At 37.0% G+C, this 14,232-nt stretch overlaps 1 protein-coding gene across 1 annotated transcript in view; it reads left to right on the top strand.

Moving 5' to 3' along the window:
- il1rapl2 (interleukin 1 receptor accessory protein-like 2) overlaps positions 1 to 14,232 on the top strand; it is a 211,576-nt gene that overhangs the window by 179,113 nt on the left and 18,231 nt on the right. The window contains exon 7 of the mRNA XM_035531916.1: positions 13,943 to 14,072. Coding sequence (XP_035387809.1) covers positions 13,943 to 14,072 — 130 coding nt within the window. The remainder of the gene's footprint in view (positions 1 to 13,942; positions 14,073 to 14,232) is intronic.

Below are 14,232 nucleotides of genomic sequence, written 5' to 3'. Positions count from 1 at the left end.
TCTGTTTCCTACCTTTTGCTTTGTGTCTTTATATACGTAGTTTCCCCAGCTTTAACTGGCTGTTTAGCCTGGTTCTCTCTTGGGCCTGATCAAGAAGCCCATACTGCATGCTCGTAATGGTTTTCTTGTGCTCTCAGCTCAGGGCAAAAAAGGTATCATGTCATTTCAATGAGGGGTTTATTCATGACTCAGCCCGGCACAAAGGGCCTCTTCTGTTGCTTTTCAACCCGCTCTAAACCACACATTTGCATTTTAAAGGAACACCTGTGATAGTCATGAAATGTGTTGTGAAACAAAGCGTGCTAATTGCCTGATATTCGTGTTTCATTTGTCACCTTTTCAAAGAGTAGCCATTAAAATGGCTGCTCAGTCAGGTGACCTGTGTTGTGGGATGCATTGCAGCTTCCAGGCCCAGGAAATGGACATATCATTATGAGCATGATGGGTAATTGAAGGTCAAATAATGCAGCCTAGCAAAAGACCCTCTTTCAATTTCCTGATTTTAACTGCACATCCATTAAAAAAGCACAGGAGAGTTAACTTCTTTGTCTCTCCTATGAGCTTGATGTTTTGGCCTACGCATGCTCCACTTTTAAGTTTGAGCTGTTCAGCTCCTTGTGTCATTAGTCTGCTAGTTCATGTTTTAGCAGTCAAGACAAATAAGGGAGACCCGCAGTTAGACCTGTATATCAGGTTCTCTAAGGACAATTATCAGGACTCCCAGAAAACTGTTTATTTCTTAGTTTCAGTTACAAATACTTGAAAATGAGTTCTTTATTTACTTCACAACTATGTGCTGTGTAGAAACCTATAGCCTACTGTCACAAATATGGATTTTATTTGAAAATAATTATTCAGATATAATGCAACAGAAATGCCTTACATTTACATGTATTCATTTGGCAGATGATAACCTTTTTTCTAAGGATATTTACACTGAAGCACAAAATCATACCAGAGATACAGGAGCACAAGCATGTTATGCCTAACAACTTTTGAGAGGTGGGAGCCGTAGCCCTCGAGGCTGTGAAAGTAAGCATCAAGGCCTTGAACTGTCTAGTAGGAGCCAGTGGACCAAGATGAGAAGAGGCATGATGTGCGCTTGGGTTGCTTGATCAGATGGGTTGCTACACGTTGAACCACAAGAAGTAGTTTGTGCTGCATCCTGGAAGGCCGGCCAGTAGGGAATACTAGTAGTCCGGGCCTGAGGTAATGAGGGCCTAGACAAAGAACTGAGTGTAATCTGACAGTCCTGATCTTTCTAATGTTATATAAGGTGAATTTGTGATTGGGAGTCAGCTGCATTGTGGTCAGGTTCTGGGCAAGGTTTTATAAGCTAGCAAACATGCCGTGATATGTCAACATTTCACAGGGGATATAATCAAGTTTGTTTTTGTTCAAATTATGTAATGTGCTAATTAAGTGTGAACATAAGTGTAATCTGTTATGTAAAGATGCATGGGAAAATAATTTTATGATGATAATAAGAAGTTAAAAAAAAAAGGTTAAACGGGGGGGGGGGTATCAGTGTAACCATCAGCGTTGTATCAGTGTAGAGGCTGCCAACATGAGGAAATTCTTGCATTTTTTTGCTGGCAGTGGGGAACAAGGTGCATATGGTTGTGTTTGTTGAGAGTTACATAGACTTTGTGAATAAATTTGAATGTAATAAGCAATGGGTTGTTTTATTAGAGGCTGAATTGCTATTGCCCCATAATGTTTGCCAGTCACTGTAACCAGTGTTCCAACATGGTCTGTTTTCTTAATTGCAATAATTTATAAAGAGCACAGAGTAAGGTGGGAGACATTGACAACACAAACAACTCAATACCCTTAGTTCTAATATTTGTTGCACCTGATAATAGTTTCTGTGAATTTTTCAGTCACTAAGAAATGAAGTCTTAGTTTACAGTGCTTTATGATAATGTTACAGCAAAAGAGTAACTTCATGAACCATCTTAGAAAGATACCACCTCTGCAAGTGTTGAAAGCCTTCATTAACAAGGATTAACATCAGGGAGAGGAGAAGTACACTGAAGCACCCAGCCTCTTGGCCCAGAAGAACACAGTCACTGCTGGCTCCAGTAGAGCTTTGTGGAATAAGAAGGGGGAACATACCTGTGGAGAACAGTTTCTATCCACAGCTCATCTTAACTCTGCACACTCATCTTCACCCCACTGTAGTCCTGCCATGCTCGCAGGGCTCAGCTGAAAGCCAGCTTTTGTGGGTTTTAAATGGAAAAGAGAAGCATCTCCTTAGAAAATTAATAGAATGTAAAATGTTACCTTGTATTCACTAAATAAACACTGGTTTTCCTATTTGGTTGATATCTAATTTGATTGATAATTAATAAACACTTTCTTTCAGACACATAGACAACAAGTGGCCAGAGAAAATACCTCTAATACCTGTAAAAAGCTTTCATGTTTTCAGGCTTAACAATCATTGCACATCGTGTACAGAACATGCTGGAATGTTGACATGCAAACAGCTAAAGCTCATTCAAAGTCATATTAAAGAACATGCTAAATTAGTGTTTTTATGATCTTTTTGATTTTGAGATGGAATCAATGATGCATATATAAAGTGTTTCGGGAAACTCACTCCTACTCATGCAATCACCCTTTTTCAAGACTCATGCCACTTCCACTACTTCATACTGATCTTCTCATGACAGCATAAAATCATTTTTGGTAGTTTCATGTCTTTCACACTTCACAGTCCTGGCACTAACAAATGGGAAGTGAGATGTTGCTAATTTCATGAAAATGTATAATATTTTCGAATAGACATATGGGGACGATGTTTCAGGTGTTTTTATCAAAGTGTTAAGCATTAGGTGCAACCAAAAGACACGCAGACACAATCTGATTATAGCAGTTCCCGGAATAATGTCACCAACACACTGAATGGGAGGTACGAGAGGTGTAAACCTGACAATGATGAAACCCAACGATGCTTAAACCTCTATTATTCTGCTGCTTTTGCAAAAAAAAAACAACAACTCAGCATTCATGACTGTGGTATGTAGTGGCACTTCATATCGGCATCATTATTTTGCATCATGAAAATATGAGGTTCTCCTGTCTTTTCACAAATAGCTTGAGAGAGCGTTGAGGTTTGTCCTAGTTACCTGAAGATGGTGGTAATGGAATCATAAAGCTTTTCTTCTCTTTTTAAATTCAACAGTGTGAAGAGATGATGTGTATTGTAATAAACTGAAGAATGTATGCCTACTCTACATTACAATGTCCAACCTAATATTTCTTGCTATGATTCTAGGTTTCAACTAGAATTGTGCAAGCCTAGAATCTTAATGAGTAAAAGTCCTGCTTTGAGCGGTCAATAAATTTTTCAGAGGTAAGCTCAAAATTGCTAGGGCCAACCTCAGAATTTAGATGAGATGTTCAAGAAAACCGGTGCCCAAATGATTTGTTCAGTAATATTTGTGCTTATGAAGCTGTGTAGTTTAACCTATGAAAAACAAATTAATAATTGGCACTTTAATCTCATCATAACTTATTGACTTATGATTGTTAAATTACACACAAGCCTTACCGTGTAAATGTATCACTGTATTCTGTAAACTTTAATAATAATAAACTTAAAGTGCAGTATGACAAATTTAAGTGCAGTATGTTAAGCCGCAACAGCAACAAACTAAAGGGCAAATGCCACATCTAGAACTTTTATTAACTCTCTCGTGGATCAACCAATAAATATCGAACAGCACCAAGAAACAGCTGAACAGCCACATTTCTTGTGGTCCAAAAAAGATATAATTCCTGCATGCCACACGTGATTCTTAATTATATTTTTTTCATTTTAAATCTTATGCACTGCACTGTTTATCAACCTGAGATCACTGCCACTCATTTCCAGTGAGTAATCTTGAGCGGAAGTGTTATTTTTGTTTCATTTCAAACCCTGAAATAAATTATGAACCACTTTGATCTGGGTGCGACATGGTTATGCACACCTTTCACATTCTTTCTTTGTAGTAATGATAAAGACTTACATGCAGTATGAAATTATATGTGCCAGTGTGTGCTAATTCCCATTGACTCATTAAAGCCATTTCCTCAGCTGCAGGCTTCATAGAACCATCTCTGTGTGATTTCTGGTAAGACACTGTCCTGTAGTTACAGTCATCTAAGTATGGGACATCCTTATGTTATATTTTCTGTGTCTTTGATCTGAATGATTTTGCTTTAATTGAACGCAATTTCACAATAATTTATACTATTTAAGTGGGAAATAAGTCTGGATTAGTGAAAACTGAATGACTTTAGAACAGTTCAACTGGACTGTGAAATGTATATATGAGAGTTCAGCTATATGTGAATCCTCATCATTTAAATGTAAAAATGTGTTCAGTAACAGATTATTAGGAGGAGAAAACTAATCTCCAGGGAGTTAGACATAATAGCATGGGCTTTTCAATCAAACTATAGACATACTGCCTGCATACTTGAAGATGAAGGTCCACTCTTGCTGCACTGTATGTATGCGGCTATTGTATTATTTCAAAATGCAGCCTGCATGTTTTTAATAAGACAGAGCTTGAATGACAAAGCTCTTACACTAGGTGCTGTATGGAGTCAATGGTGCATATTTACAATGTTTTGGAAACTCACCCTTATTCATGCACTCACCCTTTTCGAAGACTGTTTTCACATTTTAACATTAGCACTACAGCATACTGATCTTTTCATGACAGCAGAAAATGCTTTTCGGTAGTTTCAATATGGTCAGTATGGTTGTATAATAATAATAATCTGAAAATACCCTGAACAAGTCCTCACAAACTAACCACTTTACCAGGTGTCATCTGAAAAGCTTAACCTGAAAAGTTTGAAATCTCAGTAAGTGACTTTTAGTAAAGCACGCCAGAGTGCAGAATTGATCCGATGGTTCTGGCAGATGAATTTCTTGATTGTTTTTTTGTTTGTTTGTTTGTTTGTTTCAATTAAGAAGAAAAATTGGTATCTTGGGTTAACCTTTAAACTTTTACTGACATCAAAAATACAATAAATAGAGTACTTAGAAAAAATATTGTTTGGAAAAAAATGTATTTTATGTTTTTGTTGTTTTAGTATGTAAGCTTTGTGACACAGTGTTAAATTGGAATTGTACATATACACAGGATAAGATGTATAATATCATGCACCATTAGCGCTTCATATAGGTGCCTGCTTCCTCTCTTCAACTCAGCAACCACATTACAAGCTCTTCTCAGGGGTCATCAGATAGGCACTGTCTTTCATCTGTGTTTTAGTGAATTAAGCCCACGACACCTAAGACCAGAATGCTCAACAGTGGGGTCTGGTATCCCAGCCTCACCCCCCTCCAAGATCACTTTTAAAGTCACACCACTTTAAACACTATGCCACTAATCCATGATGGCCTTCCCAGTGAATAAAGCCATTCCCAGACCCACTGGCACCTTTAATGCATGCTCAGTGCTGCTAGTTTCACATGGACTTTATCTACTATATCAGAAAGCATTCTCCAAGGCAACAGAACCATCCTGGCCATCCAAATGACTAAAGCCAGCACTCTTAATGCCTGCTCCAAGCCACCCTTTCCATCTGGATCTACCAGTTTACCCAATGACACAACATAAACCCTTATTGTGCATTACCCCAACTAGTCTGAGCACTCCCTATCCACAATCACTGACTAGCCCTTTTAGCTACTTTTGACAACTCCTTCACAGCTACTCTTAATTTACAGCCTCTAATGCCAAACTGCACAAGCAATGATGTGGCAGAGTTTGCTACAAATCCCCTAACACCTATCTGTACCAGTCTTATGCGCCTGCCACCTGCACCCACATATCATGCTATACTACGTAAACAATGCGGCACCCATAGCCACCTCCTTATAAACTTATTGATATTCCTCTCCAGCCTCTCTACTACTGTAATTGGAGCCTCATACACTGTGAATGGCCATTTAATACAAGGTTAGCAGGCCAAACTGGAGACACCACAATTTCAGTTTACCTGGAAGATATGATTTCTCAATACTATTAATAGTCTTCATCAGTTCTGTCTTTAGCCCCACAACTTGCTTTTTATCATTTAATGCTGCACTACAGCATCTACCTAAACCCCTAACTGACTTCTACTATAACTACAACTACTATATTCATTACTTATGTGTGTACTCTTTAACTATGAACTGATGTCTAATATGCAATCCTTCAAAATGAAATGTTAGTGCATTTGTTTTTTCACCCTACAACTTTTCACCAAGACACAACCTAACAGCCCCATACAGATGATTGCTATTTGTTTTCATGCACCCCTGAGTTGTGATTGCATGGTCCAGTGAGGTCAGCATCTTAAGAGAAGCTCTGAATAAACTGACTCCATTCATGATGTGCCTCTTGCCCTTGGTCACCTGGGGAACCATGGTGCCCTGTGGTGCCAAGTGGCCAGCACCAAGTCATGTTACTCTTGATATAGAGATGCTGCTGATGTGACACCCAGAGTGTTAGAACAGGGCAGCTGCAGTCACATTTGCAAATGGTGCCAACGCAGTTCAGAGGTTTACTTTCTCTCTCTGCCTGTGTGGGTGTTTAATATCACAGACTGCAATATGCCTCTCCCCAATATATTACTGAATATATTGCTGCTCTCCTTCTTATTAAAGTTCAATAACTTAATTTATAGAAATATTCATTTCTTATTTATCTGAGTCCATTGTTGTGGAGAGTACTCTTATTTAATCACTAAGTACACATCAATATACAGCTTGCAACACAGAGAAGGTTACACTTGATAACTGAATCAAAAAATTATTTTCACAATTATAATGTTATGGTAGTATCAATTGTTAAATCACAATATGTAAAGAAAATGTTGAAAATAACAGATTTAAACAGATTCAAACAGATATTAGAAAAATGGCTGATAAAAATAAATGTGAAAGCATCAAGTCAATGTGTTGATTTATAGTTATTTGCTTCTGTACAGTCATGCAGTTGCTGAATAATATATAAAATACACATAGTAAGTGGTTCCAAAAACAATAGCCATCATTAATTACATCAGTGAGTGATATGTACATAAGTATGAAGCAGTCATTGGGTCATAAAAAAAATAAAATCAAGCATGTCTGTGGCAAGTGTATTGCAGGCAGGCATCTAGACATCCTGTGGGGATGGGTTCTTTCCCAAGGTATAATTGCTTCTTATGGACAGATATACAATAGCAGTCTGAGTGCGGACAAGAAATGAAACCACAGTAATGCGAATCCATTGGGATCGGACCTGAAAGGCAAAGTGACTGGTGAGGAAGGTTACACAGATTAAAAGTGTGCAGCTGACAATGTACAGTGAAACTAAGAAAGAACATTGCTTGGGCAGGGGACTTCACAAGTATATGTAAATGTATATATGTTTGTATTCTGTTATACTAGCAGAACTTGAGTGGTTAGATGTTAACAAAGAGTCCTTGTGTGGCACTGGCAGTGGTGCTGAATTGTACAAGGTATACATTAGAAGATGTGAGTAAATATCTATAAGGAATTTGCTCACATCTGGTATTGCTGTGGATTTTAGAAATTATTGGTTCTGCCTTTTATATATTTTTTCTTTAGTAAATATATGCTCTAACGACTTCTATCAGGAACCTCTGGTCTCTCACAGAAATACAATAAAACAAATGCTCAAAGGACTAGAATTGTGTGCAGGTGCACAGCTCTGCTAACTGACAAGGTGAAACAGTAATGCTGTAAGAAAGCTTAGGCCAGTGGCACCATGGAGGCAGCAGCAGGTTTAGAGGACATTTGATCTGGCAGGTGCCTTGTTGGTGTAACCAGGGACTCAGAGAATAGACCAGAAAGCATGTGTTGCCTATTGCTTATTGTGGGACAGACAACGCACGAACAGTGTACAGTGGGCACAGAAGCAAACAAGCCACTAGAAAACAGGAATTAAACTTGGAAAAAACAGAAACTAACAAATAAGTAGACACTAAGCATGCACTAGCAATGGTTAGTACACAAAGGAATCTGCGCAGCATGTAATGAAACCTAAAGCCTAGAAATCTTTTACAGAAATAAGAGACTTCACAAAAAGAACAGATGTACAGGGTAGTTTATGTGTGAACTAACATGTAAATAAACCACCAGTAAGTGTGAGAGAAATGAAGAGAGGTGTCCATGTTGTCACATGATATAGCATGTCCCAGCTTTTCAAGAAATCCCAGAGTTCCCTCTGAACAGCTCATGAGCGGTAAAATTTGGTAGTGTAGTGTAAAACAAAACCATCAATTACCAAAGGATGCACATTAGAAAATAATCTGAATTTTCTACATGGAAAATTGTGTATACCTTGTTCTCTTATGCAGTATGAGCACTATAAATGATAAGTTTGATTACGCGATTTGCATCAGGATAATGCTTTATGTAACTGGGCAGAGACTTTGAGAGCCACCCAGTAACTTGGACCCAAAAACATGCCAAGAGCTAAACCTTCCACCCTGTCAATAGTTTTGTGCCCTTGTCATCAGCCTTGTTTATAGAATCAACATAATGATTTTAAAATCATGCTAATCGGTTAAATTCATGGTAAATTATTTCCAGTTCTTTTTAAAAACATTAGCCTTGTTGCCTTAGTAAATTGCAAAATCAAAGACTAACGATTAATGTTTAATCATGCCAACTGGAAAAAATGAAAAATTAATTTTGGTTGAAATATTCCTTTTTTACTAGTTTTACATAGTGATAAATAAGCATAAATTATCCAGTGTGTGTCAATATTACTGTAGCTGTGATAATCAATAAGGGCCTTGAGCATATGTAATGACAGAATGGCCACAGGCAACCTTCTGCCTTATAAACACCTTGAAAGAATTATTAAAGTCCTAGATGCAGTCGCTGCTTGCACTTTCTAATTTATATGCATACGTGCAGAAGATCCTGATGCATTAATGTGGCTTCAGGTTTTTGGTTAAAGGTTTGTGTTTAATTCTATTGATATTATATAATATTCATTTTTTTGCTTTGTTTTTCTTAAGAAATGATTAGGCAGGATCACTATTTGATATTCAAAAATCAAAGCATGTACATATCAATGACACCTCTGGCTCCTTTTCCCACTTGTGATTACCATGTGATTAATAATGACCTGACCGTAGCTATAAAATTCCTTTGCTTTATTTCAGCTTGAGAGTCAACACAACAGCAAGAATTTTTTTCAGTTCAGAGGATAGGAAGTGTTTTCATGTTTGGAGGTTATTACACAAAGGAGGCATGATTTCAGATCTGATGTAATGCAGACTTAGAATAAACAGCATGTGATACCTTTATGGTAGTGTATTGCTTAGATGCTCAGTGGAGTAGTGCCTTTTGGCCTTATATTGACCGAATTTGAACATTTTATTAATTCTTTCTTGTGCCCATGCAAGAGGTAACAGAAACCAGAATATTGTAAATACCACCCAGTCCTTTTTACCACTGTATTTGTGCTTTAATTTGTTTTCCTGACTGACCAGTTAGCTGAAGGTGCCATGCTGTGTTCTCCCACCAAGCAGACAGTGTGTCATACTGCCGGCCATCTCAGTGTAGTCCTGGCAACTCACCTGCGCGATTGTCTCCACTCAGCCCCCAGTGCATGTCACAGCTGTTTGAAGTCACTTGTCTAATTCACAATGGTGACTCACAGGAATCCTGACAGCCATATGGCTGAATCTGAGATGTATTATGGAAAGGAAAAATGGACAATGAACAAAAAAAAGAATATTTTGGAAACCAATGGAAAATTATTGTGAGGTAACAGTGATAAAGAGCTTTAACATAACACAAAATATGACAGTAATATTATTTTGGCTATGTGTGTGTACATTTTAAAAATTGAAGACAAAGGAATGTCAAACCACTAACTAACCTTTTTTTATTTGTAATATTTTCAGTTTGCTCTTTCTATAACTAGGTCAGTATTGCTCCCCCAGCCATTGCCTGCATAATTCTGAATAATAGCATTCATTTAGACAAAGGCAAAAATGTTCATGTTATTCAAAATACTGATGCAGGAAGATTGGCCTCCTTAGGCCAATGTTCCATACACTTATACTCAGTATGTAATGTCTGGCTGTGTGCTATATGTAAATTTGTATTTGGAACAAAATATTACCTGAGAACATGTTAAGAATGACATTGAAACTGTAGAATAGACAGATGCAATGTGTGTTGCATGGAAAGTTCCCTTGTCCCTGACTGGCTAGGTGGTGAAGAAGCTTGTAGGTATTAAAGTTCTATAGGAATCCACACGACTGAACATAAAAAATATATTATTTAATATTGAGCTTGATACAGACATAGTCATGGAAGGAGCTGGTTTCTAATTTACAATGTTTAGTTTTGTCCTTTTAGCACCTATCTGACTCAACCCTATCAGGTCTACATCTGTCATAATCCCATCCCCTTCCCCCAGTCACTGCTGAAGGTCAGCCTCTTTTATAAATACATCGAATAATTTATTATTATACACTATACTGCAACAATAATATAGTGTGCAGATTGCATTAATGACATACCATAGGGAAATTACTGTCAGCACCATGCTTGCTGTTGGAGGTAATAAAGTTTCAAACAGAGACAGTGCTTGATCCCATCTGCCAAATGTTGACTGTTAGCAGTGCATAATTCTTACACATTATAACAGAGGTGACAGTGTTAAAGAAATGAGAAAATTTTGCAACTATAGATATGAACACTGCACTGGTTGCACTGGTCTTTAACATACTGAGGCTAAAACATTGTTCAATTCTCTATATTAATTGGATTTACAATCTAAAGCAAATGTTGCAATCTACATATAAGTTAAATGCATATATCTCAAAATACCTCCTTTTCTACATACCAATGCACATAAGTTGTGCAGTTAATTTATTGTTCTTTAATGACTTTTTACGACCTGAAGATTTTCAGGGTGGGATGTACTCACTTAACCAAAAATACATTTTTACCAAATTCCGACTCAATATACTCTAGATTAATCTGAATAATTTGGGATACAAGCTAACAGTAGTCGATATTTTGCTTTGGTTTTGCTTTGTTGCTGTTGCTTTGGGCAGAGATGTATTTGAGGGAAGTGAGTCTTCAGTCGATTGGCATGGGTCTGCAGGGCATTAAGTCCTTCAGCATCGGAAATGGCTCTATATCACTGTAATTGCATTGCATTGTGTTCATCAAATGTAATTAGGGCCCAAAAGGATTTGTTCATGTTTTCCATTCAGTGTCGTTGTTAAAATCATGAAGCCTTCCAAAGTGAATTGACATGTTCCATTTGCAAATACATATTTATTGACTCACTCAAGCCAAATAATTTATTCTTCAGCAGGAACACTCCCAACTACTCCATTTAGTTAAACACTAAGAGAACACAATGTGTTAAAAATGTTTACATGACAGTAAATGACAGTGTTATATGCACATTCAACAAATTAAAATTTAAAACAGCACAGAAATAATATAAAACATTGCGAAAAACTGAACCAAACTGGTTCATCAGTCTTAGCTATGAACAAGGGTGAATCAGAGTACATCCATAAGTATATGACACTACTAATGAGTATACCGATGCAGATCATTCAGCAGCTAGATCGGCTGAATGACTGAATGGTCAGTTCAATGGACGGCAGAAACTGCACTGCCAAATGACTTACATTACCTTCAAAATTTCATGACATTCAGAGATGCAAATGACATACTGTACAACTGTCTTATGCTTTTTCTGGCTATATAGCTTCCACTCAGTTAGACTTGAAGAGGGTGAGAAAGCAGAAACACAGTGTTTGGGAGGGGCATCAGCTATCTGACTGTGGAGAGTAAAGATTACCCATTTTACATTTAAATGGGAGCAATTCTGGTGAAATACATTTTTCAGTCACTGAATGTTGGAATGGTATTCATGGGACATGCTTTTCATATTTTCACTGTATTCCCAAAAGAGCAAGATTAGGCTAATTATAAATAAATCACAGAGTTAGGTTATTCCATCTTTAAAATGGTGGTGTGTGTGATGCACTTCATATCATATCCCATTTCTCTGCAGGGAAGGATTACTTTCGATGAGATCAATGCTTGAAACATAAATAGCAAGACAATACATTGTTATGCCTTATACTGGTCTTGGGTTAATTCAATTTATCATAAACTTGCATATATCAATTGAAATGCAACACATGCAGTGTTTTGTTTGAGGTATTGTATAACATATATATAAGTATATAACATATATGTATAGATTATAGTCAGACTGAGGGTCCTCGATTACGATGATGTAATGTATTTTCAAGGTGAAAAAAGACACTGAACATGGGCACAACTGTTTCAGCTTGATGTCCTGGCTCCATTTCATAAGTTCAACATTTTTCTCAAATATAATTTTTCTCAAACATTCAATTACTGGTCTAGAGTGATAAATTTTTGCTTCCTTCAAAAATACCTGTTCCTTATGTTTTTTTGTGCAATGAATCCAAATATATTTTCACAATTTCTCTATTTTTTGGGGTTTGTGTTTTTTTGTGGGGGGGGGGTTGTTAGGAGGGGGGTTGGTTATTATGTATAGTATGGGAAAGCAGTACCAAGGAAAGTGGATCCCCTCTATGTTGGCAGACTGCTGCTGGACACTGAAGAGTGAGGTTTCTGAGGCCAAATATAGGCAAAAATCATACATTGTACATCTTAGAAGTATGTTTGTACATATTGAATGTGTTTATAAAGTAATAATAAAGTAATATATTTAAATGTAAAATGTAATTGCTCTGTCACTTAAAAACTGTGATTAAAAAATCCAAAATGTAGATTCAAATTCAGCATAAAAAGTACTATAATGTCCACATATATTAGATCATATATTAGATTCAGAAACAAAAATAGTTTGTTGTACACTGTAATGTGAGCTTATAATTAATTGTAAACATTTATTTTTATGTGGACAGGGAATAGTTCTGTAAGTCTGACAGATTGCTAAAATGATTTTTTTTTAAAGCAACTTTATCCTCCTTGCATATGTAAACATGTGTTGCGGTTGTAATTTGTGAATAAAAAGTTAAATTTATACTCATTATTATGGCTTTGTGGATCAATTGGGAAAAATTAATTTGATGTAATTCAAATTCAAGATCTGAAACAACAAAATGCAAAGGGAATAAAAGTGCTTCAAGCTGAGCACTTCCGCAAAGCTCTCTAATTATCCTGACAACTTTAAGATTAGTCCTCATGAAATAAATGTGGGTAGCAATTATCATCCTCTTTGCTTCCTTCAGAAATCCACCAGCATGTGCTTTTATCTTTGTTTTGGTTAAAAAAGAAAAAAGAAAAGAAAGAAAAAAAAATGTGTGGATGAAAGAAGGGTGCCTGGCACTTTCTCCCACTGAGGCATCTTGGGAGACATCTTGGTAACATAATACCAGCAACACAACAGTGTTGCTGATTAGACACAGGAAGGGATTACACTGCTCACCAGACTTTTTGAGATTCTTTGTTTTAGGTGGGTACTCTTCTGGACAACCAACCTCACCACCTCCCCCACCCCCACCCCCAAAACCTCAAATTTTAATAGGCTGAAAGAAACAAACCACATGTCTTTTGGGGGTGGGGGGGGTGGGGGGGATGCGCATCTTGTATTGATCTGCTAGTGTTTGAGGAGTTGGAATAAATCCAAGTGTGCCTTTAGAAACTTTTTTTAACAAATACAATGCGTTTTTGATTTTTAGATCACATTAATAGATTTTTCAAAGTCTGGCCCATATTGTCCTATGACTGAATATCAAGAACAGTGAATATCAATATACAGGTTGTGGAAAAGCCCTTCTCACTAAATGGTTGGGTTTTACCCCAGCTAAAAACATATGAAGAGCTTAGTGAAAAGTCTTTGTAGATGTAGATGTTTGTTGTGACTATGCCTTGTGCTTCTTTCTGCAGGCATGCCCCTCAGTTTGGACTGCAAAGCTTTCTTTGGCTATAGTGGAGAGTCCCGACCAATAATCTACTGGACGAAGGGGGACAAGTTCGTAGAAGAGTTGGAAGGACATGTCAGAGAGAGTGAAGTTAGGTAGGAATTATTTTATAACAGAGAACAATGTTTTGATGTGGATAATGGCAGTGCATTATGAATGATTAATGATATGTAATTTTGCTTAAATGGATGTTCTCTGTTCTCAGTTATTAATCAAGAATATATTTCCATAAAAAGCTATATTTAATGTGTCCAA

This window comes from Electrophorus electricus, chromosome 12, assembly GCF_013358815.1.
Source record: "Electrophorus electricus isolate fEleEle1 chromosome 12, fEleEle1.pri, whole genome shotgun sequence".
NCBI lineage: Eukaryota > Metazoa > Chordata > Actinopteri > Gymnotiformes > Gymnotidae > Electrophorus > Electrophorus electricus.
Note: the sequence above shows the minus strand (reverse complement) of the source record. Positions and strands in the feature narration are given on the sequence as shown.